Source organism: Rhineura floridana, chromosome 8 (assembly GCF_030035675.1).
Source record: "Rhineura floridana isolate rRhiFlo1 chromosome 8, rRhiFlo1.hap2, whole genome shotgun sequence".
NCBI classification, from domain to species: Eukaryota; Metazoa; Chordata; class Lepidosauria; order Squamata; family Rhineuridae; genus Rhineura; species Rhineura floridana.
Genome location: NC_084487.1, coordinates 8,749,419 through 8,776,156, shown reverse-complemented (window position 1 = coordinate 8,776,156; position 26,738 = coordinate 8,749,419). Strand labels below are relative to the sequence as shown.

Below are 26,738 nucleotides of genomic sequence, written 5' to 3'. Positions count from 1 at the left end.
CAATACATCTGTCAAAATAGTCTGGAGCTTACTCAGTTTCAAAGTTCCACGCGCCAGGACGTCACGTTTGGATCCGTCAGCCAATAAAACAGTTTCCTGCACTGGTTTCGATGAGTGAAATAGGCTTGCATCTTTTATGAGGCAATGAGATGCACCACTATCAATTACCCATTGAGAGTTAACTGTTTTATGCTTCTGGGCACTAACAAAGTTCACGCTAGAGTGCTTCCAGCCTCTGTCTCTTTGCTTGGCTGCACAGTTCCGCTGTATATGTCCCCTTGCTCCACAAAAATAACAGGATTTTAGTCCATGCTGCACTTTGAAGGTAGACTGCTTAGTTTTGACTGCTTCTTTCTGCTCAGTCCTCCTAGCCTCCTGTCTTCTTTGCCATTCTTGATTGAGTTTCTCTTCTACAAAATCCAGACTCAATCCTCCGTCAGGCATCGCCTCCATAGACGTCACGAAATTGTTCCATTTCTCGTCAAGGGAAGACAAAATGATGTACACCTTTTGTAGATTGCTATGCTCGACCCCTCTGTTCTCCAACTCTGCAAACAGACGTCGAAATTCCGTTAAGTGCTCAATCATGGTGCTCTCCTCAGTTAGACGCATCTGATATAACCTTCTCGCCAAACAAAGTTTGCTCCCTGCGGTCTGTTGCATGTGTACAGTATTCAAAACAGTCCACATACGTTTTGCTGTGGGTTCATCTCTCACATATAGCAGTTGAGAGTCGGACAGTGCGAATGTGATAAAAGCCTTCGCCTTTTCATCCTTATGTGTCCATGCCGCTTGAGGGGCCGCCGGTGGGGTGGTGTCAATGACTTCAAACAGATCCTCTTTGATCAGAAAAGCCCTCATCTGTAGCTTCCAGCTGGCATAATTTGTTTCCGTGAGCCGTTCCATAGGCATTCCAGCAGACGTATTTATTGCCATTCTCAGCACTCTGCTTTCCGCTCACCTCTTTCTCACACGGCCTCCGACCAAGCTCACGTCTCAGCTCCAAGGTTTCGGACCAGAACCGGCTCTAGCGCTGTATAGCGGACCGGAATCCTGGGCCCATAACCCTTGTCGCGCTGCTATAGTGCGTGTGGTCCAATACAACACCAAAAGCAGGTTCGGTATAGGAAAAGATCCAGTCACAGGCAATGGTTTCGTTAAGAGTCCTTTTACTGAGACATTCAGAATTACAATCAGCTTCTTCCACATCACGCTACACCCCCACACCACTTTCGGTTTCTCTCAAGCCTTAAGTAGATAAGAGTGCCCTTGTATTGGCACAGCTGCCACAGACGGCCTTGGTATTCTCCCTAGCCAGATTAACCCCATAAGAGCAGGTTTTTCAGTTGCTTTCCTCTCTGTGAGGAACACACACATAACCTGAGAGCCCAATCTGGAGAGGCCGAGCAAGCCCTGGACTGCTGCCTGGACTCAGTGGTGGGTTGGATGAGGGCCAGTAAACTTGAGTCTGAATTCTAGCAGGATGGAGATGCTGTGGGTTGGTGGTTCCCGAGTTCGGATAATTGGTCAGTTGCCTGCTTTGGATGGGTTCGTACTCCCTCTGAAAGAGCAGGTTTGTAGTCTAGGGGTGCTCCTGGATCTGTCTTTGTGGCTAGAGGCCCAGGTGACCTCAGTGGTTAGGAGTGCCTTTTACCAGCTTCAGCTGGTAAGACAGCTGTGGCCGTTTCTGGACCGAGATAGCCTGATTACAGTTGACAATGCAATGATAACCTCCAGGCTGGATTATTGTAATGCACCCAATGTGGGGCTGCCCTTGAGGTTGGTCCGGAAGTTGCAGCTGGTGCAAAATGCAGTGGGGTGACAGCTCACTGTGTCAGGGTATTGCCAACATGTTACCACTGAAAGAATTGCACTGGCTACCCATTAGGTACCGGGCCAAGTTCAAGGTTATAGTTTTAGTGTACAAAGTCCAATGCAGCATCAGACCAGGATACATGAAAGATCATCTTACCCCTTATATGCCCAGTTGATCACTGCACTCTGCAGGTGAGGGCCTCCTGCAGATACTGTCAGAAAGTCCTTTCTACACAGCATAGGAAGCGGACCTTTAGTGTAGTGGCATCTGCCCTTTGGAATCGCTCCTCTTAAATATTGGATAGGCACCATCTCTGTTATCTTTTTGGCACCTACTGAAGATTTTCCTCTTTCAACAAGTCTTTTCAGTAGAGACCTTATCCCAGTTTGCGTCTCTGTTGGAATTGCCTTTTTAAGATGGATTTAAAGCTTTTAAAAAATGTTTTTGAAGATGTGTTGTTTTAATGTTACAGGAGATGCTTTGTTTTAATGTTTTTAAGGATGCTTGATTTTAATATCTTTTGAAGTCTTTTGTTTTTAAGATGTTTTAGAGTGTTTAATGTTTTTGTTTGCTATGCTGGGCTCCTTCTAGGAGGAAGGATGGGATATACATTTAATAATAAAACAAACAAATAAACAACTAACATTTAACTCCCTCTCTAAATAGAAGCACTTCCTTAATTTCTTAGGCCTAGTTCTTTTCTAAGGTGTTAAAAGATGGGTGAGCTCCCCTCAGCGGAATCAGGCCCTTCAGGGTGAGGGGAAATGAGCTATTTTGGTTTTTTAATAGCTGTGTTTGCAAAGCCACTGGTGTCCTGATGAACCATATTTCTCTGAGTCCCTGGCACTTGCGATGCTGCCATTGTGGTGTTAAAGGCATTGGGGAGGAATGGAAACTTTACAGAGTGGTGTCCTTCTCTGTCCCTGCCACAAATTAGTGGGGAAGGTTGTGCCTTCCATGAACAAGAGGCTGATGTTGCCAGCAAACTACTTACGAGCTGGTCCTGAACTTTCCTGGTCTTGGCTCATAATTGGTTTGAGGGAGGGAACACTTGTACGTTTGCCATTACAAGCCACTCACTTCTGCACTTCAGCACTCTCACTAGTGATATAGCTGACACACAGATTTACCACTTTAGAGCAGGGGTAGCCAAGATGGTGCCCTCTAGAGGTTGTTGAACTGCAGCTGCCATTAGCTCCAGTCAGGTGGGTTGACCAATGATCAGGGAAGATAAGAATTGTCGTCCAATAACATCTGATGGGCATCACCTTGGCTATCCCTGCTTTAGAGTATAGATAGGGAGGCACTCCTGATTATTTTTTTGGAATTCTTACCTATTTCTTTTTAATATTATAGGAGCATAGCCTTCTGTGTAACATTAAATTTTAACATGCAGGTTTTTTTATGGTGAAGCATTCCTCAATAATGAGACCCTGAAGTTCTACAGCCATGGCACAGGTGACTACCTCAGTGAGAACCAGACCTTAGTTACACTATTGAAGGTCTCAGGGAGTGGGATTGAAAGCATTTTCCAAGTGAAACCTATTGTTGTGTGTTTAGAACTTGTCCAGGTCAGTATCCCTGGTTGTTTAGTTTCTGTGGCATCCAGTCATACCCGAGGCTGCAATTCTTCCCACCTGTTTACTAAACCAGCCAATCCATTCTTTAAAACTCATACATGTAATCTTTGCAATTCAGAGGCAATGACTGCACAAAGAACCTGGAAGATGTATCTTTTGCTTTTTTTTGTTGCTTAGTACTTTTAAAGAAATAGTCGTGGTATGATTCTGGCCTACAATGCCTTTACCTTTAAAATCAGTATATTACAGAATCATTAGAATAGTTGAGTTGGAAGGGGCCTATAAGGCCATCAAGTCCAACCCCCTGCTCAATGCAGGAATCCAAATCAAAGCACTCCCAACAGATGGCTGTCTATCTGCCTCTTGAATGCTTCCAGTGTCGGAGAGCTGACTACCTCTCTAGGTCATTGGTTCCATTGTCGTACTGTTCCAACAGTTAAGAAGTTTTTCCTGATGTCCAGTCGAAATCTGCCTTCCTGCAACTTGAGCCCATTATTCCATGTCCTGCACTCTGGGACGATTGAGAATAGATCCCGGCACTCCTCTGTATGACAACCTTTCATGTACTTGAAGAGCGCTATCATATCTCCCCTCAGTCTTCTCTTCTCCAGGCTAAACATGCCCAGTTCTTTCAGTCTCTCCTCATAGGGCTTTGTTTCCAGTCCCCTGATCATCCTTGTTGCCTTCCTCTGAACCTGTTCCAGTTTGTCTGCATCCTTCTTGAAGTGCAGAACTGGATGCAGTATTCAAGATGAGCCCTAACCAGTGCTGAATAGAGGGGAACTAAACTATTAACTAGACATGGTACATTCTCAGTTAGGTTGACATTGTCTAGAACTGGTGTCCATCGTCTCTTGTTCCCTCATTTAGCTCATGCTATATGAACTTTCAAGGCTGCTTTTTTTTTTTTTTTAAGTTCTAAATAAGATTTTGGCTCACACTCCTTCATCATTCAGTTTTATGCTTAGCAGAAGTGTACTGCAGTAGTTACAAATAGATGTCTCTAGGCCTAGCCTTGCCAAAACATTCCCATGGGAGGGCTTTGGAATGACCCCAGGAAGGAATGCGTGTGGAAACATTTTTCGGAATGAAAAATCATGTGAATTTTGCAAAGAAAGGTCAGCAGGGTGTTCCGTGTTGTGTTCTTCCGTCAGCCCAATGCACTTCCATGGAAGGGGAAAAGTTGTGTTGGAATTGGCGCCTACTCTTGGCTTGTGGAAAGACAGTTCACATACTTCTTAAATGTAAGTAGCTGTGCATTGTGTTGACTTTGCTGCTTTGGACAAAGGCTTGGCCTTTTTTGGTGGAATTTCCTCCCCAGAGGAAGCTTTTCGGGGTCGTTCTTAGAAGATGAGTGAAAACATTAGCTCAGTGGTTCCCAAGCATTCTCCCTGATGGACCACTTGAAAATTGCTGATGGTCTGGGCAGACCGCTTAATGATTTTTGTGCCTGTTGTAGCAATTGCAATGCACTGTACTGGGTGCTGTATGATTTTAAATTGCATTTTTGCAGACACGTCATGGACCACCTGAATGAAGCTCAGTTGGGGAAGCCCTGGATTAACTCCACCCACTTTGCTTGCATTGGGACTGATGTAGCCCCAGTTCTCACAAAGCAGCGTGCATATGAAGTCTGGACAGTCCAGTAAAAGACTGCAAATAGGGGCTCGCATGATCTAATGCGTCCAAAAATAAATCCCTGCACATAGAAAGATTGGCATATCAAGGGAGAGGAGAGAGATTTCAATTTAGCCTTCACTTCACATCAAAAACTTGTATGTCAAAATGATTCTTGTTTTATTGGAGGAACATTCAGACAAGTGAACTCCCATCTGAAGAGTGAATTGGTATAGTCCAGACCCTGGTTTATCACCTACATAGCCATCATAACTCAACCACCTGAGTACACTATTAGTTGTATGAAGATGTGGCAAGATGCCACTTGGGACATAGATGTGAGCAACTTTGAACCCTTCTAGTGTGATAGTCCATATTCCCTGGCTATCTTTGTATGTAATGGTGCTTGATTATTGCATAGGATCAAACTTAGGCTTCAGCAATTTCTCCAATGGTCTGTTTTGGCTGTGAGTTTTTCAGAAAGCTTCAACAGCTAGGAAGGGGACATAGCTCAGTAGCGGACCTCTTGTTTTGTAGGACCCAGGGTCAATTCCCCAAATCTCCTGTTAAAAATATCTTGTAGCAGGGTTGAACAGACTTCTGTCTGAATCCTTGGACAAGTGCAGATAGTATGAAAATAGTGTGTGAGATGAACCAATAATCTGACTTGGCATAAGGTAGTGTCATGGACTGTGTGACCTACAGAATGTGGACTCTTCCTTGTAAGGTGGTTGATAAAATGGCCACACCATTGCCGGTTGTTCAAAGTGATAGGAAGCAGGCTTGAGTGTTGGGCTAGATCTTGAGAGCCCAGGTTAAAATCCCAATTTGGCCATAGAGCCTATTGGGTGGCCTTGGCCAGTGACTATCTCCCGCCCTTAACCCATTATGGTGCTTGTGGTGGTAAAGGAGGTGGGAGAAGTGCCAAGCATGCTCTGCCTCATGCTGCTTAGAGGAAAGGTGTGATAAGACTGTAGTAAAGCTGCTTGAATTGAAATAAGCTTTTAAAATTTAACTATGAACCACAAGGGTCAATGTGTTGCTTGTAAAAATTGGTATGGAAATTCAGAACACATGGCAAGTGTGACTAAGGAGTGTCTCATCGGAAGTATTTCTCTTCCTGCACTTGGTGAATCTTCCCATGTTCTGGATCTGGCTTTAGTGACTCAAGAGCTTATGTCCTGCCAAAGCCCACTGTTCCCAAAGCAGTTTTATTCCTGTAAATTTTGACTGAATGCTGCAGCTCATAACTTCCTGCATAATTTGACTTACTGGTGTCTGCTGTTGTGTGGCATAATAGGAAGCAACAGAAGGCATAAAGAGTTATTTTCTTCCCTCTAAATAAAAGTGTAGTTTTGTGCCAGGTGATGGTACTCTGAAGATGCATGATGGAAGGCATTCCCCCCCAAATTGTTGCTGGGTGCTAATTCTTGAGAATTCCCATTTTTATTTTATGCCAACCTTCCTCCTGAGTTCTCCTCACTTCCAGCAACCCTGCACCATTCATCAGGTTGAGAATAGTTACTGGGTGAAGTCTCCAATTGTGTTCCGTGGATGAATTGGGGATTTAAACCTAAGTCGTCTGAGTCCTCGTCCAACATTCAAAGTACTCCACCAGATTGGTTGTGACACGTAACTAGTGTTCCATTTTTTTCCCCTTGGCCCAGCAGAATGGCCCCAGTGCCAGGTCATGTCACAAGATGTGCATTGACATCCAGCGAAGGCAGATCTACACACTGGGCCGTTACCTGGATTCCTCTGTGAGAAACAGCAAGTCTCTGAAAAGTGACTTCTATCGCTATGACATTGACACAAACACGTGGATGTTGCTGAGTGAGGATACTGCTGCGGACGGAGGCCCCAAGCTTGTGTTTGATCATCAGGTCTGTGTTTGTTACAGAATGAAAGGACTGGCCCCTGCCCTGAGGGACTTACAATTTAGAAACAGACACAGAGTGTAATTTCAGTTAAAGTTTATTACAGTAGGTTATTGGGACTAGGGGGTTGAATGGCACAGAGGCTAGAACTACCATTCAGGAAGGTTGTTTCACTTCAGTGAGCTATTGATGGCCTGTTGTGAAGTTTTAACTGAGATCTGGAGTTTTCAGTATTCTGATATTTAAAGGCTCTCACCCTGTCCACTGTCTGACACTGTCTGTCCACTTGTGACTAGTATAGTTAGCTTTTTGAAGAAAAGGGGGCCTTTTGGATTTAGTTATTCTCAGGACAGCTTCAGAGCTTCAAGGAATCGTCAGTGGCAACACCTCAGCGAGGAATCCTGATATTTCTAAACATTGGTTTTAAAATTGCATTCATTATAAAAAAGCATAATGCTTAAGTGGTTTCTAAACACATTTTCTCTCATTTCAGATGTGTATGGATTCAGTGAAGCACATGATCTACACCTTTGGAGGAAGGATTTTGACGTGCAATGGTAGCGTGGATGACAGCCGAGCCAGTGAGCCACAGTTCAGTGGCCTCTTTGCCTTTGACTGTCGATGCCGGACGTGGAAGCTCTTGCGAGAGGATTCCTGTAATGCTGGTCCTGAAGACATCCAGTCTAGAATAGGACACTGCATGTTGTTCCATTCAGTAAGAACCAGCACTGACCCAGGCACTATTCTTTTATCCTGTTGCCTCAGTTGCCTCAACAACACTTACAAGCTCATAATGGGTGTTAAAAGTAGGGCTGAAAGCTTTAAATGGTAGTTGATTAACTAATGGAGGACCAATTTTAATCACCAGGGTAGTGAATTAAGAGAAAGCTGCCTTTATTTTCCCCCCAAGCTATTCTGGATCTGGTGTATTACTGTAAAAGGAAATGAGAAAATGCAAAAGATGACTTTTTTCTGAATAAGTGCTAGCTTTTGTTTATTAAAAGGAAAGATTTCTGTATCTCCCTTTCATTAACTCAAAAAAGTACCCATGTTAAGCTTCCGGTGATGACACTAGAATTAAAATTTCATCTATGGAATCTTCTGTTAAGTTAAGTTAAGATAGCATAGCAATACCTATTAAGCACAGTTTTGCCCATGTGATTCAGGAGCTGTTGAGGACTTGGCCTGTTAGTTTTTGTTTTGTTCCTTTTACAAAGCTTCTAGAGAGCAATTGCTGGGTCCTTGGCCATTGCTGTATAAGTTAGCATAAATACATAACTTGAAAATTGGCCCAGTTTCCTGTTTTAGCAGCTAAACATTTGACAGGACTCTGAACTGAAATGCAGCAGATTGTAAGGGAGATATTTAAAAAGGGCTTCTCCCTTTCTCCCCATCCCTTTTGTTTTTGATGTCAATCTGTTAATTATCATATGTAGCGTATTGTTCAGACTTATTGCTTAACAATAAACTCCTACCTTTAATCGGTGCAATAAATCAGTTGTTCAGTTAAAGGGCCAATAACTTACTCTCAATTTAATCACAAGTTATATTTGAGTGGTTCCCACTTTAAGCTGTGTCCCAGAAAACCCCCCCCCCGAACTGTTGTAACCCTTCCCTGAGTTTTAAAGAGGGGCTTGGCTTGAGAGCAGAGTGCCAGCTGTTCATCTGGACCATATCCCCTGCGCTTGCATTTTTCTCCCAATGAGCACTTTCACCATAGTCATAGGCCTCTTTTTCTTCCTTTTAGAAAAACCGTTGCCTGTACGTCTTTGGAGGGCAGAGGTCGAAAACATACCTGAATGATTTTTTCAGTTACGATGTAGACAGTGATCACGTGGATATCATCTCGGATGGCACGAAGAAAGATTCAGGAATGGGTGAGAGACACCACTGCTTTTGTTTTAATCCTTGCCAGTGCTTGTTCAGGCTCCCAATCAGAGAAGCAGACTAGCATTAGAAGACCATGAAGCTTTATACGAGAAGTCAGTGCAGGAACACAGCATCACACACTTTAGACATGATTCAGGAGCAGACTAGGCATATATCAGGATACAAACTAGGCAACAGGAGACTTTGTCACAGTGACCTTATCATGTCCAGCCACTCTGAATATAAGATCGATGGGCAGACACTCTACTGGCACTAGTTACTCTGGCATTTTCTAGGTTGTGCTGCAAGATTGGAGCTCTTTCTAGGAGCAGAAAGAAATATGTCTAATTGTAAAGTCTTCTCTCCAGTTGGCATGACCTTGGCAAGATTTTTAGCTCTTCCTCAGAACGCACCTTATCACTCTGGCCTGGCTCTATTTGCTCATTGCCTAGGTCTGGGCTGTGTGCCAGGGAGAAATTCTCAGTCATCAAAAGGCAAGTAGGGGGGAGCAACTGGCAGCATTAATCTCACTACACATGGAGCTGCCAGAGGGTTCCGGCAGTATCTCACCCAGGATTTCTCCAACCCCTTCCCTAACCATCTGCAACCCACTCTTCATCCTCCCAGTCTTGTCAAAGATTCGCCTTGGGCCCACGACACTGCTAATGGTAGGATGTCAGCCCCAGCATATTGCTTCCACCCTGTCACTGCAGCAGGAGATGACGTATGGCACTCCAGTGGCTTCTTTACGCTGTCAAAGATAATGTAGAATTGTTTCCGAGGCAATTCCTTTCAAGGTTGTTACACAGAATCAACTTCCAGACAAATAATTTGATGTTAGAACAAATTAAACCAGAACTATCACTAGAAGCCAAAATGATGAAACTGAGGTTGTCATACTTTGGACACATCATGAGAAGACATGATTCACTAGGAAAGACAATAATGCTGGGAAAAACAGAAGGGAGTAGAAAAAGAGGAAGGCCAAACAAGAGATGGATTGATTCCATAAAGGAAGCCACAGACCTGAAGTAACAAGATCTGAACAGGGTGGCTCACGACAGATGCTCTTGGAGGTTGCTGATTCATAGGGTCGCCATAAGTCGTAGTCGACTTGGAGGCACATATCAACAACAACACTTTGCTGTCTTGGATCATTGAGAGGGTCAAATTGTACATTGTGTCAACTGCGTGGAACCAAATAACATGACGTTGTTTTAAAAAATGTTAAATAGTTTCTGCGGAGTCCCCATGCGCAGCATCAGGCCTGTGGTGTGCCAGTGGGAATGTCTCATCTGCAGCTAGGTTGGGGTAGATTTTTGTCGGAACTGTAGGATGGGGAAGGGATTAATCTCTATCCACATGCTCCATGGTCCTCCCACCATGAGAACTTTTACATTTTTAAAACTACACATATTAATTACTTTCATGCAATTAGCATAATGTGTTGTTTGACCCTGAGTTCCTAGAAAAATGTAATTTTCATCACCATAAATGGTGCAGTTGCTATTCCAGGGGAATGGAGGTGAATCAGGAGTTGTTCCAAAGTTCTATTTTAATCCCCTTAAAGTAGTTTTACCAAGCACTGAATTATATAAATGAGCTGGGCAGCAAATGACACCGTTTGATTCCAAAGGGCTGTGCTAGTCTTTAGGTAGCAGATGTGTAAAAGATGAAGGTGGCTGTTGTTAACTGAAATAAGATGCAGGAGGCTGTTAGATTCTGAAAGGAAAGGTGTGAGTTGGGGTAGGAAATAGGATGATGACAGATGAACAGCTTAACTTTTGGAAGTGTACCTTCCTCTGATTTACACCACAGCTTGGTGGGGTCTGCAGCTCAAGAGTGAGTGCCTTTGCCATCACTTTTGAAATCGCTCCTCCCTTCAGTACCCAAACACCACGTTGATGAACAGCATGTGGAATCGTGTTTTTACCAGACACCTGTGATGAGTTCACTTTCTGTGAAAAACAGACCCTGTCTTGTGGCTAAGCACATTCAGCCATGTTCTCCTGGCCAAATAAATTAATTGCACGTTGCAGTTAGACAAATGAGAACAGCATAATTAACCCTCTTTAAAAAAAACCACAAAAAACCACCCTGTCCTTTTTAGGTTGAATAGCAGACTTTGTTAGCAAGTGACTCATTTAGAAATCAGGAATTGAATAGAATGCCAGTTTACCATCCTCATGTGTCTAAGAAAGTAAATAAACAGCTGTGAACATTTCCCTTGTTTGTGAAGGGAAATGTTAGACTTAGCTTCTCAACAAGGAAAAACAAAAGTCCATTGTAGTCCAAAAGTCCAAAATTGCAAAGGTTGATGACGAGTTGCTTTAGTTAGAGGGGCTCGGTTTATAGTGATTTTGAACACAGACGGAAATCACTATTGCCGTTCACTCCTGTAGATAAATGGTCTTCAATTAGCCAATATTACTTAACATTCCTACATTAACCAATATTCCTAATTATCACTCGTAATTTGTTGCCTGAGCAATTTTTGTTTTGGAGCAGTAACACTCGCTGCTTCATCATTTTCCGTTTTCTTGGTTACTGAAACACTGGAGGCAAAAAGTTGTCCCAAAGTTACAGAGTGACATTGTCTGGTTTGGCATCCCCACATAAAGGAGATATAAAAACATGATTGGCCCATCAAAACTCCTGGTTGACCGCTTTGGCACCTGGACTATTTTATTGTTTTATTCTCTATTGTTTTATATACCCACTCTGGGGTCATAGGATGATGGGTGTCCTAATTTAAGCTTTATTAATAAATAACACTTTATTTATTTATTTATTATTTGATTTATATCCTGCCCTTCCTCCCAGCAGCTTTATAAAGTCTCGTAAGTTTTATAAATAAAAAATAAATCTCCTGTTTCTTAACTATGGCAGCTTTTCAGGAATGGCACACTTTGTTTTGGTTCAGAAGCAGGACTAAATTTCAAATCTTAACATCCACCCTGATTGACTTCATGCATTATTTGGCAGCTTGGTCTCTTTTTAAACAGACGGTGAAACGTAATTCTTGTAAGATGTTGGGAGACCCTGCAGATTGGCTATAGAAATAATGTTGGCAAATCCTGTTATTTCAGCTTCTATCTACTGATTTGAAGCACTGAGAGGTTCTAGATTTTGCTCAGCACCTGTTGCATGGTGCTGGATGTTCACACACACCCTTTTGTTACCAGCTGTAAGACTGTGGGTGGGAATGTTCCTAGCAATTTTAATGGGTAAGCCAGAAAAAATAGCCGGCTTAACAGTGTCTTAATGAAGGAAGCAGCTGTGACCTAGACTTGTTCAGGAAGTAGGTGCCATTTTTATGCTGTTTCTCTCCTTTCTGGCAACACTGATGTTTCATATATAAAAAGGCTGGACTTGGAGCATTTTTGTTTTGCTTTCTCAAGTTTTGGCAGACAGAGTATACGGTAGCACAAATAGCTTCAGTTCAGAGGCCAAAGTTTGCATAGTCATGCCATGTAAATTAAGAAGAATATAAGAGGAGAGTTCTGCATATTCAACATCTGTTATTCCATTTGTGTGCCTGGAAGAAACAAAATACCAGAGAACATATAAATTTGAAACATATAAAGAGAACATGTAAATTTAAAACAGCCTAGCGAGGGAGCCTGTTCTGTGAGCGAGAGGGAGCCCCCAGCTGACAAAGCATCAAGGCGAGTTTGGCAGCAGAGCAAGGAGACCACGGCCCCCCACTCTGCCCGTCTGCCCCTTCAGTTAAACAAAACTTGGTTGTTGTTGTTGTTATGTGCCTCCAAGTCAACTACGACTTATGGCGACCCTATGAATCAGCGACCTCCAACAGCATCTGTCACGAACCACCCTGTTCAGATCTTGTTACTTCAGGTCTGTGGCTTCCTTTATGGAATCAGTCCATCTCTTGTTTGGTCTTCCTCTTTTTCTACGCCCTTCTGTTTTTCCCAGCATTGTTGTCTTTTCTAGTGAATCATGTCTTCTCATGATGTGTCCAAAGTATGATAACCTCAGTTTCATCATTTTAGCTTCTAGTGACAGTTCTGGTTTAATTTGTTCTAACACCCAATTATTTGTCTTTTTTGCAGTCCGTGGTATCCGCAAAGCTCTCCTCCAGCACCACATTTCAAAGGAGTTGATTTTTCTCTTATCAGCTTTTTTCAGTGTCCAACTTTCACATCCATACATGGAGATCGGAAATACCATGGTCTGAATGATCCTGACTTTAGTGTTCAGTGATACATCTTTACATTTGAGGACCTTTTCTAGCTCTCTCACAGCTGCCCTCCCCAGTCCTAGCCTTCTTCTGATTTCTTGACTATTGTCTCCATTTTGGTTAATGATTGTGCCAAGATATTGATAATTCTTGACAAGTTCAATGTCCTCATTGTCAACTGTAAGAACATAAGAACACAAGAAGAGCCTGCTGGATCAGGCCAGTGACCCATCTAGTCCAGCATCCTGTTCTCACAGTGGCCAACCAGGTGCCTGGGGGAAGCCCGCAAGCAGGACCCGAGTGCAAGAAGTTGCATAAATATTCTGTTGTCATTACTTTAGTCTTTTTGACGTTCAGCTGTAGTCCTGCTTTTGTGCTTTCCTCTTTAACTTTCATCAGCATTCATTTCAAATCATTACTGGGTTCTGCTGGTAGTATGGTATCATCTGCATATCTTAAATTATTGATATTTCTCCCTCCAATTTTCATACCTCCTTCTTCTTGGTCCAATCCTGCTTTCCGTATTATATGTTCTGCGTATAGATTAAATAAATAGGGTGATAGAATACATCCCTGTCTCACACCCTTTCCGATGGGGAACCAATCAGTTTCTCCATATTCTGTCCTTACAGGAGCCTCTTGTCCAGAGTATAGGTTGCGCATCAGGACAATTGGATGCTGTGGCACCCCCGTTTCTTTTAAAGCATTCCATAGTTTTTCATGATCTACACAGTCAAAGGCTTTGCTGTAATCTATAAAGCACAGGGTGATTTTCTTCTGAAATTCCTTGCTCCGTTCCATTATCCAACGTATGTTTGCGATATGATCTCTGGTGCCTCTTCCCTTTCTAAATCCAGCTTGGACGTCTGTCATTTCTCGCTCCATATATGGCAAGAGCCTTTGTTGTAGAATCATGAGCATTACTTTACTTGCATGGGATATTAAGGCAATAGTTCGATAATTACTGCATTCTCTGGGATCCCCTTTCTTTGGAATTGGGATGTATATGGAATGCTTCCAGTCTGTGGAGCATTGTTTAGTTTTCCATATATCTTGACAGATTTTTGTCAAAACTTGGACTGATTTGTTTCTTCCAAGTATTTTAAGAGCAGCTTTCAACTCACATTCTAAAATTTCTGGTTCTTCATCATATGGTTCCTCCGTGAATGAATCTGTCATCCTGGCATCTCTTTTATAGAATTCTTCAGTGTATTGCTTCCATCTTCCTTTTATTTCATCTCGGTCATTCAGTGTATTCCCCTGTTGATTATTCAACATCCCTACTCTTGGTTTAAATTTCCCTTTCATTTCTCTAATCTTTTGGAACAGGGCTCTTGTTCTACCCTTTTTGTTGTCCTCTTCTATTTCTATACAGTAACTATTGTATAGTTATATATAAGTTTAAGAAATAAATAAAAATAAATAAAATATTGTAATAGTTCTCTTTATCCCTATGTACTAGTTGCTGTATTGTTGTATTTAGGGTTCTGACTGTGTTTCTATCTCCTTTTGCTTTTGCTTTCCTTCTCTCTTTAACCTTTTGAAGAGTTTCATCAGTCATCCATTGAGGTCTTTCTCTCTTTTTAACTGGAGGTATTGTCTTTTTGCATTCTTCTCTGATAACGTGTCTGACTTCATTCCATAGTTCTTCTGGTTCTCTGTCAACTAAGTTTAAAGCCTCAAACCTGTTCCTTATTTGATCTTAATATGCTCCTGGGATGTTATTTAAATTGTATTTTGACGTTACGATTGCTTTGTTGGTCTTCTTTAGCTTTACTCTGATTTTTGATACGACCAGTTCATGATCTGTACCGCAGCTTTCAATAAATTAACTCAATAAACTACAAAAACGATTTTTGCGGGTAGGAAGCCAGCAGGGATGTGGGGGCTTTTCCAGTGTTTTGCTCTGCTGTAAAATGTATAACTGTCTGCCTGTTGGACATAAATTGTGGGTGTGCTCTTGGTGCAATGAGCTCCTGGCTTTCCAGGAACAAGTTTGCTTCCTTGAGGGCAAGGTGGCTGACCTGGAGAAGCTAAGAGAGGCAGAGATGTTTGCAAATGAATCCTTTGGGAGCATTATAACTGTGTCTAACTCCCAGGATGATAGCTCTCCTGTTATCATGGAGAATGAGGGCCTTGAGGAAGGAGAATGTCCATCTGTGGGACCCATTCCTTGGGGGACAAGCAGGCACCCTCTCATGTCAAGAATACTTCTCAGGGAGGTGGAGGGATCCTGGTTGTGGGTGATTCGATCATTAGAAACATAGGCAGTGGCTGTGTGATGGGTGTGCAGAACACAGGGTGATTTGCCTGCCTGGTGCGAAGGTTGCGGATGTCGCCTGTCGTCTACATAGCTTGGTAGACAGTGCTGGGGAGGAGTCAGTGGTCATGATGCATATTAGTACCAATGACACAGGGAAATGCAGTTGTGAGGTCCTGGAAACAAAATTTAGGTTGCTAGGTAGGATGCTGAAAGCTGGGACCTCCAAGGTAGATCTTTCTGAAATGCTACTGGTTCTGCACACAAGGTTACCTAGGCAGGTGTAGCTTTTTACTTTCAATGTGTGGATGAGACAATGGTGTTGGGAGGAGGGGTTTGAAGTTGTTAGGCGCTGAGGAACATTTTGGGACAAACTGGACCTGTACAAAAGGTGTGGGCTCCACTTAAAGCACCAGCAGTCTGATTCCATCCTTGTTTAAAAAGGTGGCAGAGCAGTTTTTCTACTGATTAAGGGGGGAAGCTGTCAGGAGCTGAGGAGGGTCCAGTTTGGAACAAATCTCCCCTCCCCCCAGGATAAAGACCTAAACAGGGCAGGCCTAGAACTAGGTATTGTGAGTTCAGGAGCACAAGATAGCAATCCAGAGAGGCAAAAGTACCAGAAGCCAAACCAAAAGTGCCAACGACATTTGAGCAGAGACACTGTATGCTAGTGTTTATATGCTAATGCTAGAAGCCTCTGAGCCAAGATGGGAGAATTGGAGTGCTTGGTCATAGGAGCATAACGGAGACCTGGTGGAATGGAGAAAACCAGTGGGATACGGTTATCCCTGGATATAAACTATATCGGAAGGACAGGGAAGGACGTATTGGTGGCGGAGTCGCTCTATACGTGAAAGAAGGCATTGAATCCAGCAAGCTCGAAACCCCAAAAGAGGCAGACTCCTCCACAGAATCGTTGTGGGTGGTGATACCGTGCCCCAGGAGGGACTTAATACTGGGAACGATCTATCGTCCCCCTGATCAAAATGCTCAGGGAGACCTTGAGATGAGATATGAAATTGAGGAAGTATCCAAACTAGGAAATGTGGTAGTAATGGGTGACTTCAACTACCCGGACATAGACTGGCTGCATATGTGTTCCAGTCATGACAAAGAAGCAAATTTTCTAGATATTCTAAATGACTATTCCCTAGACCAGTTGGTCATGGAACCGACCAGAGGGACGGCAACCTTGGACTTAATTCTCAGTGGGGACCGGGACCTGGTGCGAGATGTAAGTGTTGTTGAACCGATTGGGAGCAGTGACCACAGTGCTATTAAATTAAACATACATGTAACTGGCCAATTGCCAAGAAAATCCAACACGGTCACATTTGACTTCAAAAGAGGAAACTTCACAAAAATGAGGGGACTGGTAAAAAGAAAGCTGAAAAACAAAGTCCAGAGGGCCACATCACTCGAAAATGCTTGGAAGTTGTTTAAAAACACTATAGTAGAAACTCAACTGGAGTGCATACCGCAGATCAGAAAAGGTACCACCAGGGCCAAGAAGATGCCAGCATGGTTAACGAGCAAAGTCAAGGAAGCTCTCAGAGGCAAAAAGTCTTCCTTCAAAAAATGGAAGTCTTGTCCAAATGAAGAAAATAAAAAAGAACACAAAGTCTGGCAAAAGAAATGCAAGAAGACAATAAGGGATGCTAAAAAAGAATTTGAGGAGCACATTGCTAAGAACATAAAAACCAACAACAAAAAATTCTATAAATACATTCAAAGCAGGAGACCATCTAGGGAGACAATTGGACCCTTGGATGATAAGGGAGTCAAAGGTGTACTAAAGAACGATAAGGAGATTGCAGAGAAGCTAAATGAATTCTTTGCATCTGTCTTCACAGTGGAAGATATAGGGCAGATCCCTGAACCTGAACTAACATTTGCAGGAAGGGATTCTGAGGAACTGAGACCAATAGTGGTAACGAGAGAGGAAGTTCTAAGCTTAATGGACAATATAAAAACTGACAAATCACCGGGCCCGGATGGCATCCACTCGAGAGTTCTCAAAGAACTCAAAGGTGAAATTGCTGATCTGCTAACTAAAATATGTAACTTGTCCCTTGGGTCCTCCTCCGTGCCTGAGGACTGGAAAGTGGCAAATGTAACGCCAATCTTCAAAAAGGGATCCAGAGGGGATCCCGGAAATTACAGGCCAGTTAGCTTAACTTCTGTCCCTGGAAAACTGGTAGAAAGTATGATTAAAGCTCGATTAACTAAGCACATAGAAGAACAAGCCTTGCTGAAGCAGAGCCAGCATGGCTTCTGCAAGGGAAAGTCCTGTCTCAGTAACCTATTAGAATTCTTTGAGAGTGTCAACAAGCATATAGATAGAGGTGATCCAGTGGACATAGTGTACTTAGACTTTCAAAAAGCATTTGACAAGGTACCTCACCAAAGGCTTCTGAGGAAGCTTAGCAGTCATGGAATAAGAGGAGAGGTCCTCTTGTGGATAAGGAATTGGTTAAGAAGCAGAAAGCAGAGAGTAGGAATAAACGGACAGTTCTCCCAATGGAGGGCTGTAGAAAGTGGAGTCCCTCAAGGATCGGTATTGGGACCTGTACTTTTCAACTTGTTCATTAATGACCTAGAATTAGGAGTGAGCAGTGAAGTGGCCAAGTTTGCTGACGACACTAAATTGTTCAGGGTTGTTAAAACAAAAAGGGATTGCGAAGAGCTCCTAAAAGACCTCTCCAAACTGAGTGAATGGGTGGAAAAATGGCAAATGCAATTCAATATAAACAAGTGTAAAATTATGCATATTGGAGCAAAAAATCTTAATTTCACATATATGCTCATGGGGTCTGAACTGGCAGTGACCGACCAGGAGAGAGACCTCGGGGTTGTAGTGGACAGCACGATGAAAATGTCGACCCAGTGTGCGGCAGCTGTGAAAAAGGCAAATTTCATGCTAGCGATAATTAGGAAAGGTATTGAAAATAAAACAGCTGATATCATAATGCCGTTGTATAAATCTATGGTGCGGCCGCATTTGGAATACTGTGTACAGTTCTGGTCGCCTCATCTCAAAAAGGATATTACAGAGTTGGAAAAGGTTCAGAAGAGGGTAACCAGAATGATCAAGGGGATGGAGCGACTCCCTTACGAGGAAAGGTTACAGCATTTGGGGCTTTTTAGTTTAGAGAAAAGGCGGGTCAGAGGAGACATGATAGAAGTGTATAAAATTATGCATGGCATTGAGAAAGTGGATAGAGAAAAGTTCTTCTCCCTCTCTCATAATACTAGAACTCGTGGACATTCAAAGAAGCTGAATGTTGGAAGATTCAGGACAGACAAAAGGAAGTACTTCTTTACTCAGTGCATAGTTAAACTATGGAATTTGCTCCCACAAGATGCAGTAATGGCCACCAGCTTGGATGGCTTTAAAAGAAGATTAGATAAATTCATGGAGGACAGGGCTATCAATGGCTACTAGCCATGATGGCTGTGCTCTGCCACCCTAGTCAGAGGCAGCATGCTTCTGAAAACCAGTTGCCAGAAGCCTCAGGAGGGGAGAGTGTTCTTGCACTCGGGTCCTGCTTGTGGGCTTCCCCCAGGCACCTGGTTGGCCACTGTGAGAACAGGATGCTGGACTAGATGGGCCACTGGCCTGATCCAGCAGGCTCTTCTTATGTTCTTATGTTCTTAATACTTCCTTTGCCAGGGCTGAGTAAACCAACAACAACCCTGCAAGGTAGGTAGACTGCTACCACCCCTTAAACTGGTCAACAATTCTGAGTCAAGGGGAAACCCAGAGTACCACAACTAAACCTGCCAAGGATTCCAAACGATAAGAGCCAAAGAAGCACTCCTTGTCCTGGAGCCTTAGGCAAATAATCCAATACATGGTAGTCTGTGGTCAGTAGCCAAGGTGCCAGATTCAGAGCCAAACTCCTCCTGAAATGAACACACACTGGAAAGTATAGAAGTAGCTTTATTAAATATAATATAAGTGTACAATTAATAGCAGTAAAAGGGTTCCTTAAAACCTACACCCAGAGGGCAAGGTAAAATACAGAGAGTTCAATCACAAATAAAACAAGAAAACTAACCTATTCTGTACTTACAAAAAGGTATTAGTTGTATAATCCCACATCTCAGAAATGCATAGTCTGGATAGCAGATGGGAACGGAACCCACACAGGTCACCACCTATAGGCAAGTTGGAACCTAGGGGGGAAAAGGCTAAAGTTCCAATCCTATTCTTATAGAAAAACTCTTAACAACAGTCAAGAATTAATTAACCAATCAGGGGGCTTTCTTATGATGCATCAGCTTTCATGCCCAATGGTCGCGTACTCCCCAAACCTTCCCAGGCCAGACTGGCCTTGAGTACCAGTCTCTTAGCTGATAAGCAGGTGTTCTTGCTTAGGCCTCACTAATTAGCTTCAGCTGTGAAACAAAACTGCAAAATCATTGCTGTCACACAGAGGCCCCATTTCAAACCAGATGAAGTCCCACAGTTCTTTGCCACAGAGCCGTTTTAGATTCAGGCTTTCTTGACAGTATTGGAGGTGGTGGCACTCTATACGTGAAAGAGGGCACTGAATCCAGTATGCTACAAACCCCAAAAGAGGCAGATTCCTCCACAGAATCATTGTGGGTGTTGATACCAGACCCCAAGAGTAATTTAGTTCTGGGAATGTTCTATTAAATTAAACATGCATGTAAATAGCCAGTTGTCAAGAATATCTAACATGGTCACATTTCACTTCAAAAGAGGAAACTTCCCCAAAATGAGGGGATTAGTAAAAAGAAAGCTGAAAGACAGAGTTAAGAGGATCAAATCATTCCAAAATGCTTGAGAGTTAAGAACCTAAGAAGAGCCTGCTGGATCAGGCCAGTGGACCATCTAGTCCAGCATCGTGTTCTCAAAGTGGCCAGCCAGGTGCCCATGGGAAGTCTGCAAGCAGGATCTGAATGCAAAGAGCATTTTCCCCTCCTGCAGTTTCCAGCAACTGGTATTTGGAAGTATACTATGGAGGCAGAGTACAGCCATCATTGCTAGTAGCCATTGATAGCCTTTTCCTCCAGGAATTTGTCTAATCTTCTTTTAAACCATACAAGTTGGTGGTCATCACTGGCTCTTGTTGGAGCAAATTCCACAGTTTAACTATGTGCTGCATGAACTGGTATCTCAGGACTGACTGTCTCCGGATTGACTTCTGCAAGCAGTACACTATCATTCCTCTGCTGTTACAGAATCGCTTTCCCTGAGAGCTACTCTTCGGGCTTTATTTTTGGTTTTTAACATTCAACGTGTGTTTTAACTAAAGGGGGAAAATGCAAGATTTATCATAGCATTTAAGGTGAGATACTGTGGTGTGTGGGAGGTCAATTTTCCTATCTCTCTCCAAGAGAGTTATTGCCCTGCAAGGAGCAGGGATCCATTTAAAAGCAAGAAGGAATGTCTAGCTATTGTCCTGTTTTGATGTACAGTAGCTCAGGCCAGAGGGCTGTGTGTAATGTTCCACACCGTCTCTGTAAACAGCTTCCTAACGTCCTCTTGTCAACTCTGAACTACATTTTGCAAGGCAGAGTTTAAACTCCTTCAATGTGCTGTGCGTATCGGGCTGTTTGCTTTTGCCATCAGACTCTGCTTGTGGGCTTCCCCCAGGCACCTGGTTGGCCACTGTGAGAACAGGATGCTGGACTAGATGGGCCACTGGCCTGATCCAGCAGGCTCTTCTTATGTTCTTATGTTCTTGGCTGTATGAAAGTTGTTTTATGAAGTTATGCAAGGGGCAGAGGAAGCGGGCACACGAGGTCTTTCTTTCTGCCTCATAACACTAAATCCCTAATGTTTACCAAATGCATCACCGAATGAAATTGACTTGCAGGAAATTCTGGATGGACAAAAGAGGAGAAGCCTTCACTGGTTGCCACAATCTGGTAACAGTCACTACTGATGATGGCTTTCAAAAAAGGATGAAACCATCCTTTCTTGGAATGCTTGTAGCCCCATGGTAGAGTACTCACTTTGCATGCAGAAGGCCCCAGGTTCGATCCCCAGCATCTCCAGGTAGGGCTGGGAATTGTCCCAGGCTGAAACTCTGGAGAGCGCCTGCCAGTCAGTGTAGACAATACTGAATAGATGGACCTAGCGGTCTGACTCTGTATAAGGCTATGTTTCCATGTATAATTCATGGAAGAAAAAAGTTTATCATTGGCTGTTAGTCACAAAACCTAAATGGAACCTTCATGTTCAGAGGCAGTATGTCTCTGAATTCTGCTGGGAGGGGGGGCAAAGGAGAGAGAGACTCTGTATGTGTGTGTGTAGCTGTTGCCTCCATACCTGAAAGCCCCTGGCTGGCCACTCTTGGTAACAAGATGCTGGACTAGATGGACCTTTCGGTCTGATGCAGCAGAGCTGCTCTTATGCTGGCTCTTGGAAATTCTCTTTAGGATGAGATGGAGAGCAGTCCTTCCTTTCCTACACTACAGTTTGGATCGAACATATGGAGTCTGAAGGAGATCATTAAAAGCTTTCAACTCCAAGCTTCTTTATGCCCTTCGCCATTGATTTTAATTAGGGCGTGCAGTGCATGCTGATCTTCGACAGGAGGAGTGAGGTCTCTGGCATCGCCATGTTTTCATGATTCTCCACCAGGGTTGGGAGTGTTGCTGCCTCGCAAGTCTTGGAATGGTTCACTGGCTGAACAGTCCTTCCTTTTATATGGGTGGTGCTGGAGAGAGCTAGTGTACCAGTTCGCTCGCTCGCTCGCTCGCTCTCGCCAGCCACATCTCATGTGATTGGTTAATCCTGTCTGAGGTCACCTAGGTTCACTTTCTGTTCAAAATGTGGAAGGCGAGGAAAGGAGTGTGCGATCCTTAGGAGCTTGCTTTTGACTTTCACCCAAGTGGCACCTGAACAGACACTCTGTACAACTGAGTGCAAAGAGAAGCAAGAGAAGAGGCAGCACCCCAAAATGATGTTAAGAAAATCAAATAGAAATACTTGTAAAATACTAAAATGCCCAGTGTATAAAGGGCGACCACAGTTGAAAACATCCTTTAGAGGCACTTACTGAAAAATAAGGTTTTCCTATCAAGTCAACATCTCTTGTTTTGCTTTTTAGCATTTTCCAAGAACTATATTGGATTTTCTTAGCACCATTTTGAGGTTTTACTTCAGCTTCCCTTGGTTTCTGATGTTGCCCCCCACTTCCCTGCTAAGTGCTAACTAGTTAGCAAAAACAGACTTGGTTTTGTTCCTTATCAGAAAGGTGTACGAATGCTCAGGTAGGCTTGCAAATAGACACTTGCCTGGTTGCTTAATAGTGAGTAAGCTGCCTCTTGCTGACCCAGCAGGGAAGCATTTCTAAATTGGAAAAGAGTTGGTTTCTCTTCCTGCCCCCTTGTCCCCCACCCCCCTGAGCTCTTAATGTACCAAAAATAGATAATGTGTAGGCAAGTGTGCTGATAAAAAAATGTTTTAAATTATTTGAAAGGCTGGTGTAGAATAGTGTATAAAAGACAGCTACAAATCTGGAAGCTTCCTGTTTTTTAATATTGTATCTGACATGTTCTCATTATATGGCCTTAAACACTTTATAGTGATATAAAAAACTATTTTTATTAAGTAAGTTGTTTTAAATGGTTTTTAAGGATGCATTTTAGCTTGTTGTAACCTGCCCTGGGACCTAAGGGTGAAGGGCGGGTAATTAATAATAATAATAATAATAATAATAATAATAATAATAATAATAATAATAAGACTTGATGATGGTGTGGTGCTGGGTTCACTAAGACAGAATATGATTGAGTTTGATCAGCAAAGAATTTGAGGAACTCTCAGGGTGCAACCAGGCATGGCTGGTGGGAGACTTGACTGCGATTACATTGCATGCAGTTCTGTAAACATTGAACAGCAGCCGGGTGAGCCCAGTCTGGACCCAGGACTGCAGAATAGGGAAAGAGATTAAAACCTTTCCTCCCATGCTGCTTTTTAATGCAGACATCTTTAAATTTTTCAGCCTGTAAGGCAAAAATAGTTTGAAGGGGGAGGCAGGATTTTTACCAGGAAAACTGGGTGGGGTGGGGTGAGGGTAACTCATTGGCTGCAGCCCCAGTCTGAATTGCACCCTGCTCCATGGCTGCTTTTTAACTCAAAAGTTGTGAGAGATCCAGTCACAGATCTCATAGTGACCCTTCTAGTTTGGCCTTTAGCCTGAAGTAGATACGGCCTGTAACATGTGAGGACAGCTTAAAGCCCCTTTTGCGATGTCTGTCTGTGTGTCCCGTGTTTCGATTGCAGACCTTGTGCTGTGCCAATTTTTTATTTAGTGCTTTTCGTGGATGCTAAATAGTTTAGGGGCTAACCCTGTGTTCCACTGCTGTGTCACTGAGGTAGTGGATTTGACCCAAGTGGCAGGCAGAGGAGCTTGGGTGGGGATTTTTCTCTGTATCTGAGCTGCGCGCTGCTTTCTCTTGTTTGGAGAGCCGAATGCTCACTAGAAGTGCTTAGTCACGGGATGATGTTTTTCCTGCTTTTAAGAGTGTGAGTTGGAGGAGGGAAGACAGCAGCAGCCAGCAAAACTGGCCCTCTTGGACACGCTGCTTCTTTGCATACAAATAGCCACAAACCATGATGAGCTGCATATTGAATTCCCTCCTTGGGAAGAAGTCTCTTGTGCACAAAATTAGCTTTGGGTGCACGGCTTCCAGGGTGCAAGTGTGTGTTCCGATGGCGCATGTAAGCGATGCCTGTTCCGAGCTGGTTGTCTGGTTGCCAGGTACTTTCACCCAACGCCCTTCTCCCCACTGACCCCTGACAATGCCTGTAAACTGATCCAGAAGAAGGGAAGAGAAAAGCAGAGGTCACATGCTGGCTGCACATGCTGGTTGAAAGGCCGGTTGCCCCGGGAAACAGGAACAGAGACTTGCCCAACAAACAATCGGAGCAGCCAATTATTTGATTATGCTTGTACGGGAATTAAAGTGAAACCTCCAGTAATCCTGCACTGTTTGGGACGGGCATCGGAATCAGGAAAGTGAAATGAGGCAGGCAGCTTTGGTGTGTCCCTTATGTGGTTTTGCCTAACACAACAGAAACTTTTCCTTATAAATGACCTGCTCAACCCTGGGGGATAATATAGTGAGCAGCAGACCAGCGAGGCCACACGTTCTAAGGCCAGTGGCCGCATTTGGAGGATCGTAGCTTATCTATGAGCCTTGTGCCTACTCTTCTCTCCTCCTTTTTCGATGTGCCTGAATGTGATGCGGAAGTCTTCAATTAGTTTACCATTTCATCTAAAACACTTGATCCTCTCCTTTCCCATCCACTGAGACATGAGGGTTCTGGTGATTAACTGAACTGTGAAATGGTGTGGTTCCACTCAATTTCCATTCCAGGAGGAGTAAATCTGAATGTGGGGATGGAGGATGGGGAGAGAGGGTGGGTAGTGACGAGTCTAGATAAAATTGGAAATCTTTGTGCAGTCAGTGCCTGGTGCCAAAGTATTTTGGATATATACTGATTTTGGAAAAAGAGTTATATACCTTGGTATCTGTCTTTAAATTATTTTAAGCTTTGATTTGAAGTTTAAAGCAATGCCATCCGTCATTCCAGGGCACTGATAGTTACCTTTTAAGAACAGAATTATCTGAACATGGCTTTTCCAAAACAGTTGCATTTAGCATCTCCCACCAACTGGCTTTGATAAGCATGAATTTAAAAAATGCAGATGCTGTAAAATTAGCCTCAAAAATAAATTACCATTGTGGAAGCTAACCTATATGAAGGTGCAAGATATGAGCTGGCTGAGTTGCAAAGGTTTTATGGCTGGGGCTGGAGTTTGGCTTCGTTGATCCTGCATTAGGGCAAGAAATTTGGATTAGTGTTTTTGGTCTCTTCAGGCTCTGTGATTTTTCTGCCATCTAGTGGTTCATCTCCTTTTGCAGTTCACATAGATGTATTTAGCAATTACGCCAGCAGCAATTGCCATCATGAATTCAGTGTCACTTTGCACTTCTCTCATCTCTGACAGTTCCAATGACTGGCTTCACCCAAAGAGCTACCATTGATCCAGAACTAAATGAAATCCATGTGCTGTCTGGACTTAGTAAAGACAAGGAGAAGAGGGAAGAGAATGTTCGAAATTCCTTCTGGATTTATGACATTGTAAGGAACAGCTGGTAAGTGACAGAAGGTCTTTTTTCCCCTCCTCTTGGGGGGAAATAGTGTGTGCCTCTTCATGTTGGCATGCAAAGTGTCTGTATTGTGGGATCTTGTATCTCTGGGACCCTGTGCATGGAGAACCGATACTGGGCTTTAAGCCCTATGCTCCCTGTAAATGCTTTGGGCTGGAGGGAGGAACAGCTTCTCCACACGGCTGCAACGTCATTGAAGTTAGTGACTTGCCAAGAAACAGCAGCAGAGAAGCAGCTGGCCCTATCCACTCCTGGCTAATAACAGTAAGACAGATTTAAGGTTTTGCATGTATTTCTTAAGGGTGCCCTAGGAACATTTTAATTTCCCGCTTCATTTTCGCCTCCGAATACTGTTTTGTCATCTTTTGTTCACATAAAAAAAAGGTAGAGGTTTTAGGAAGAAGATGTGCACGAGTGTGTTTGTAACGGGGTGGTGGTAAACATCAGAGTTCTGAAAGCTACCCTGACTAGATGAACCAAAAAGGTGATCCAAAAAGAATGGATGTTGGAAGCATTATCACAAGCAGGGAGAGAGTTATTGCACTCTAGTTCTGCTTATGGGGTTTCCATCAGGGCTGTGGAGTCGGTACGCCAAACCTTCGACTCCGACTCCTCTATTTTTCTACTGTCCGGCTCCACCCAAAATTGCTTCTGACTCCACAGCCCTGGAAAGGGCTGTAAATGTCTTTTTAAATTGGAAGCTCTCATAGGAGCATTTTTATCACTGCCTAAATATGTGCTGATCTTGGCATCACAGCATTTGTCTTCATCTGGGTCCTGTGTCATACACTGACACACAAAATGTTTTCCATCTTGAGTTATGGTGAAATGCTCAACTACAGCTGACTTCATGGGAAGCTCCTTTGACATTTTGAATTTATATTTTAAAAAATTTGTCAATCAAAATTTATTTTGAAGCTGTAGTCGGTACATTTCTACTGACTCCGACTGCACCCAAAATTGCTTCCGACTCCACGACTCCAACTCCACAGCCCTGGTTTCCATAGGTGTTGGGTTGGCCACTATGAGAATATCTGGTGTTTGGCAGGATGAGGCTCCCCCTACAGGACCAGGTCCGTAGCCTTGGGGTCATTCTTGATTCCAAGCTGTCCATGGAGGCTCAGATTTCGGCCGTGAGCCGGGCAGCTTGGTATCAGTTACACCTTATACGTAGGCTACAACCCTACCTCCCTGTTCAACAGCTCCCACTCGTAGTACATGCCCTGGTCACTTCTCGATTGGACTACTGTAATGCGCTCTACGTGGGGTTACCCTTGAAAACGACCCGGAAATTGCAACTTATACAAAATGCAGCGGCGCGCTTACTTACCAACAGCCGCCGCCGTGATCACATTAC

The 26,738-nt window shown here is 43.4% G+C and overlaps 1 protein-coding gene across 1 annotated transcript in view; it reads left to right on the top strand.

The window, feature by feature from the left end:
- MKLN1 (muskelin 1) overlaps positions 1-26,738 on the top strand; it is a 138,720-nt gene that overhangs the window by 95,128 nt on the left and 16,854 nt on the right. Inside the window, exons 10-13 of the mRNA XM_061638104.1 lie at positions 6,684-6,896; positions 7,384-7,605; positions 8,638-8,767; positions 25,219-25,366. Coding sequence (XP_061494088.1) covers positions 6,684-6,896; positions 7,384-7,605; positions 8,638-8,767; positions 25,219-25,366 — 713 coding nt within the window. The remainder of the gene's footprint in view (positions 1-6,683; positions 6,897-7,383; positions 7,606-8,637; positions 8,768-25,218; positions 25,367-26,738) is intronic.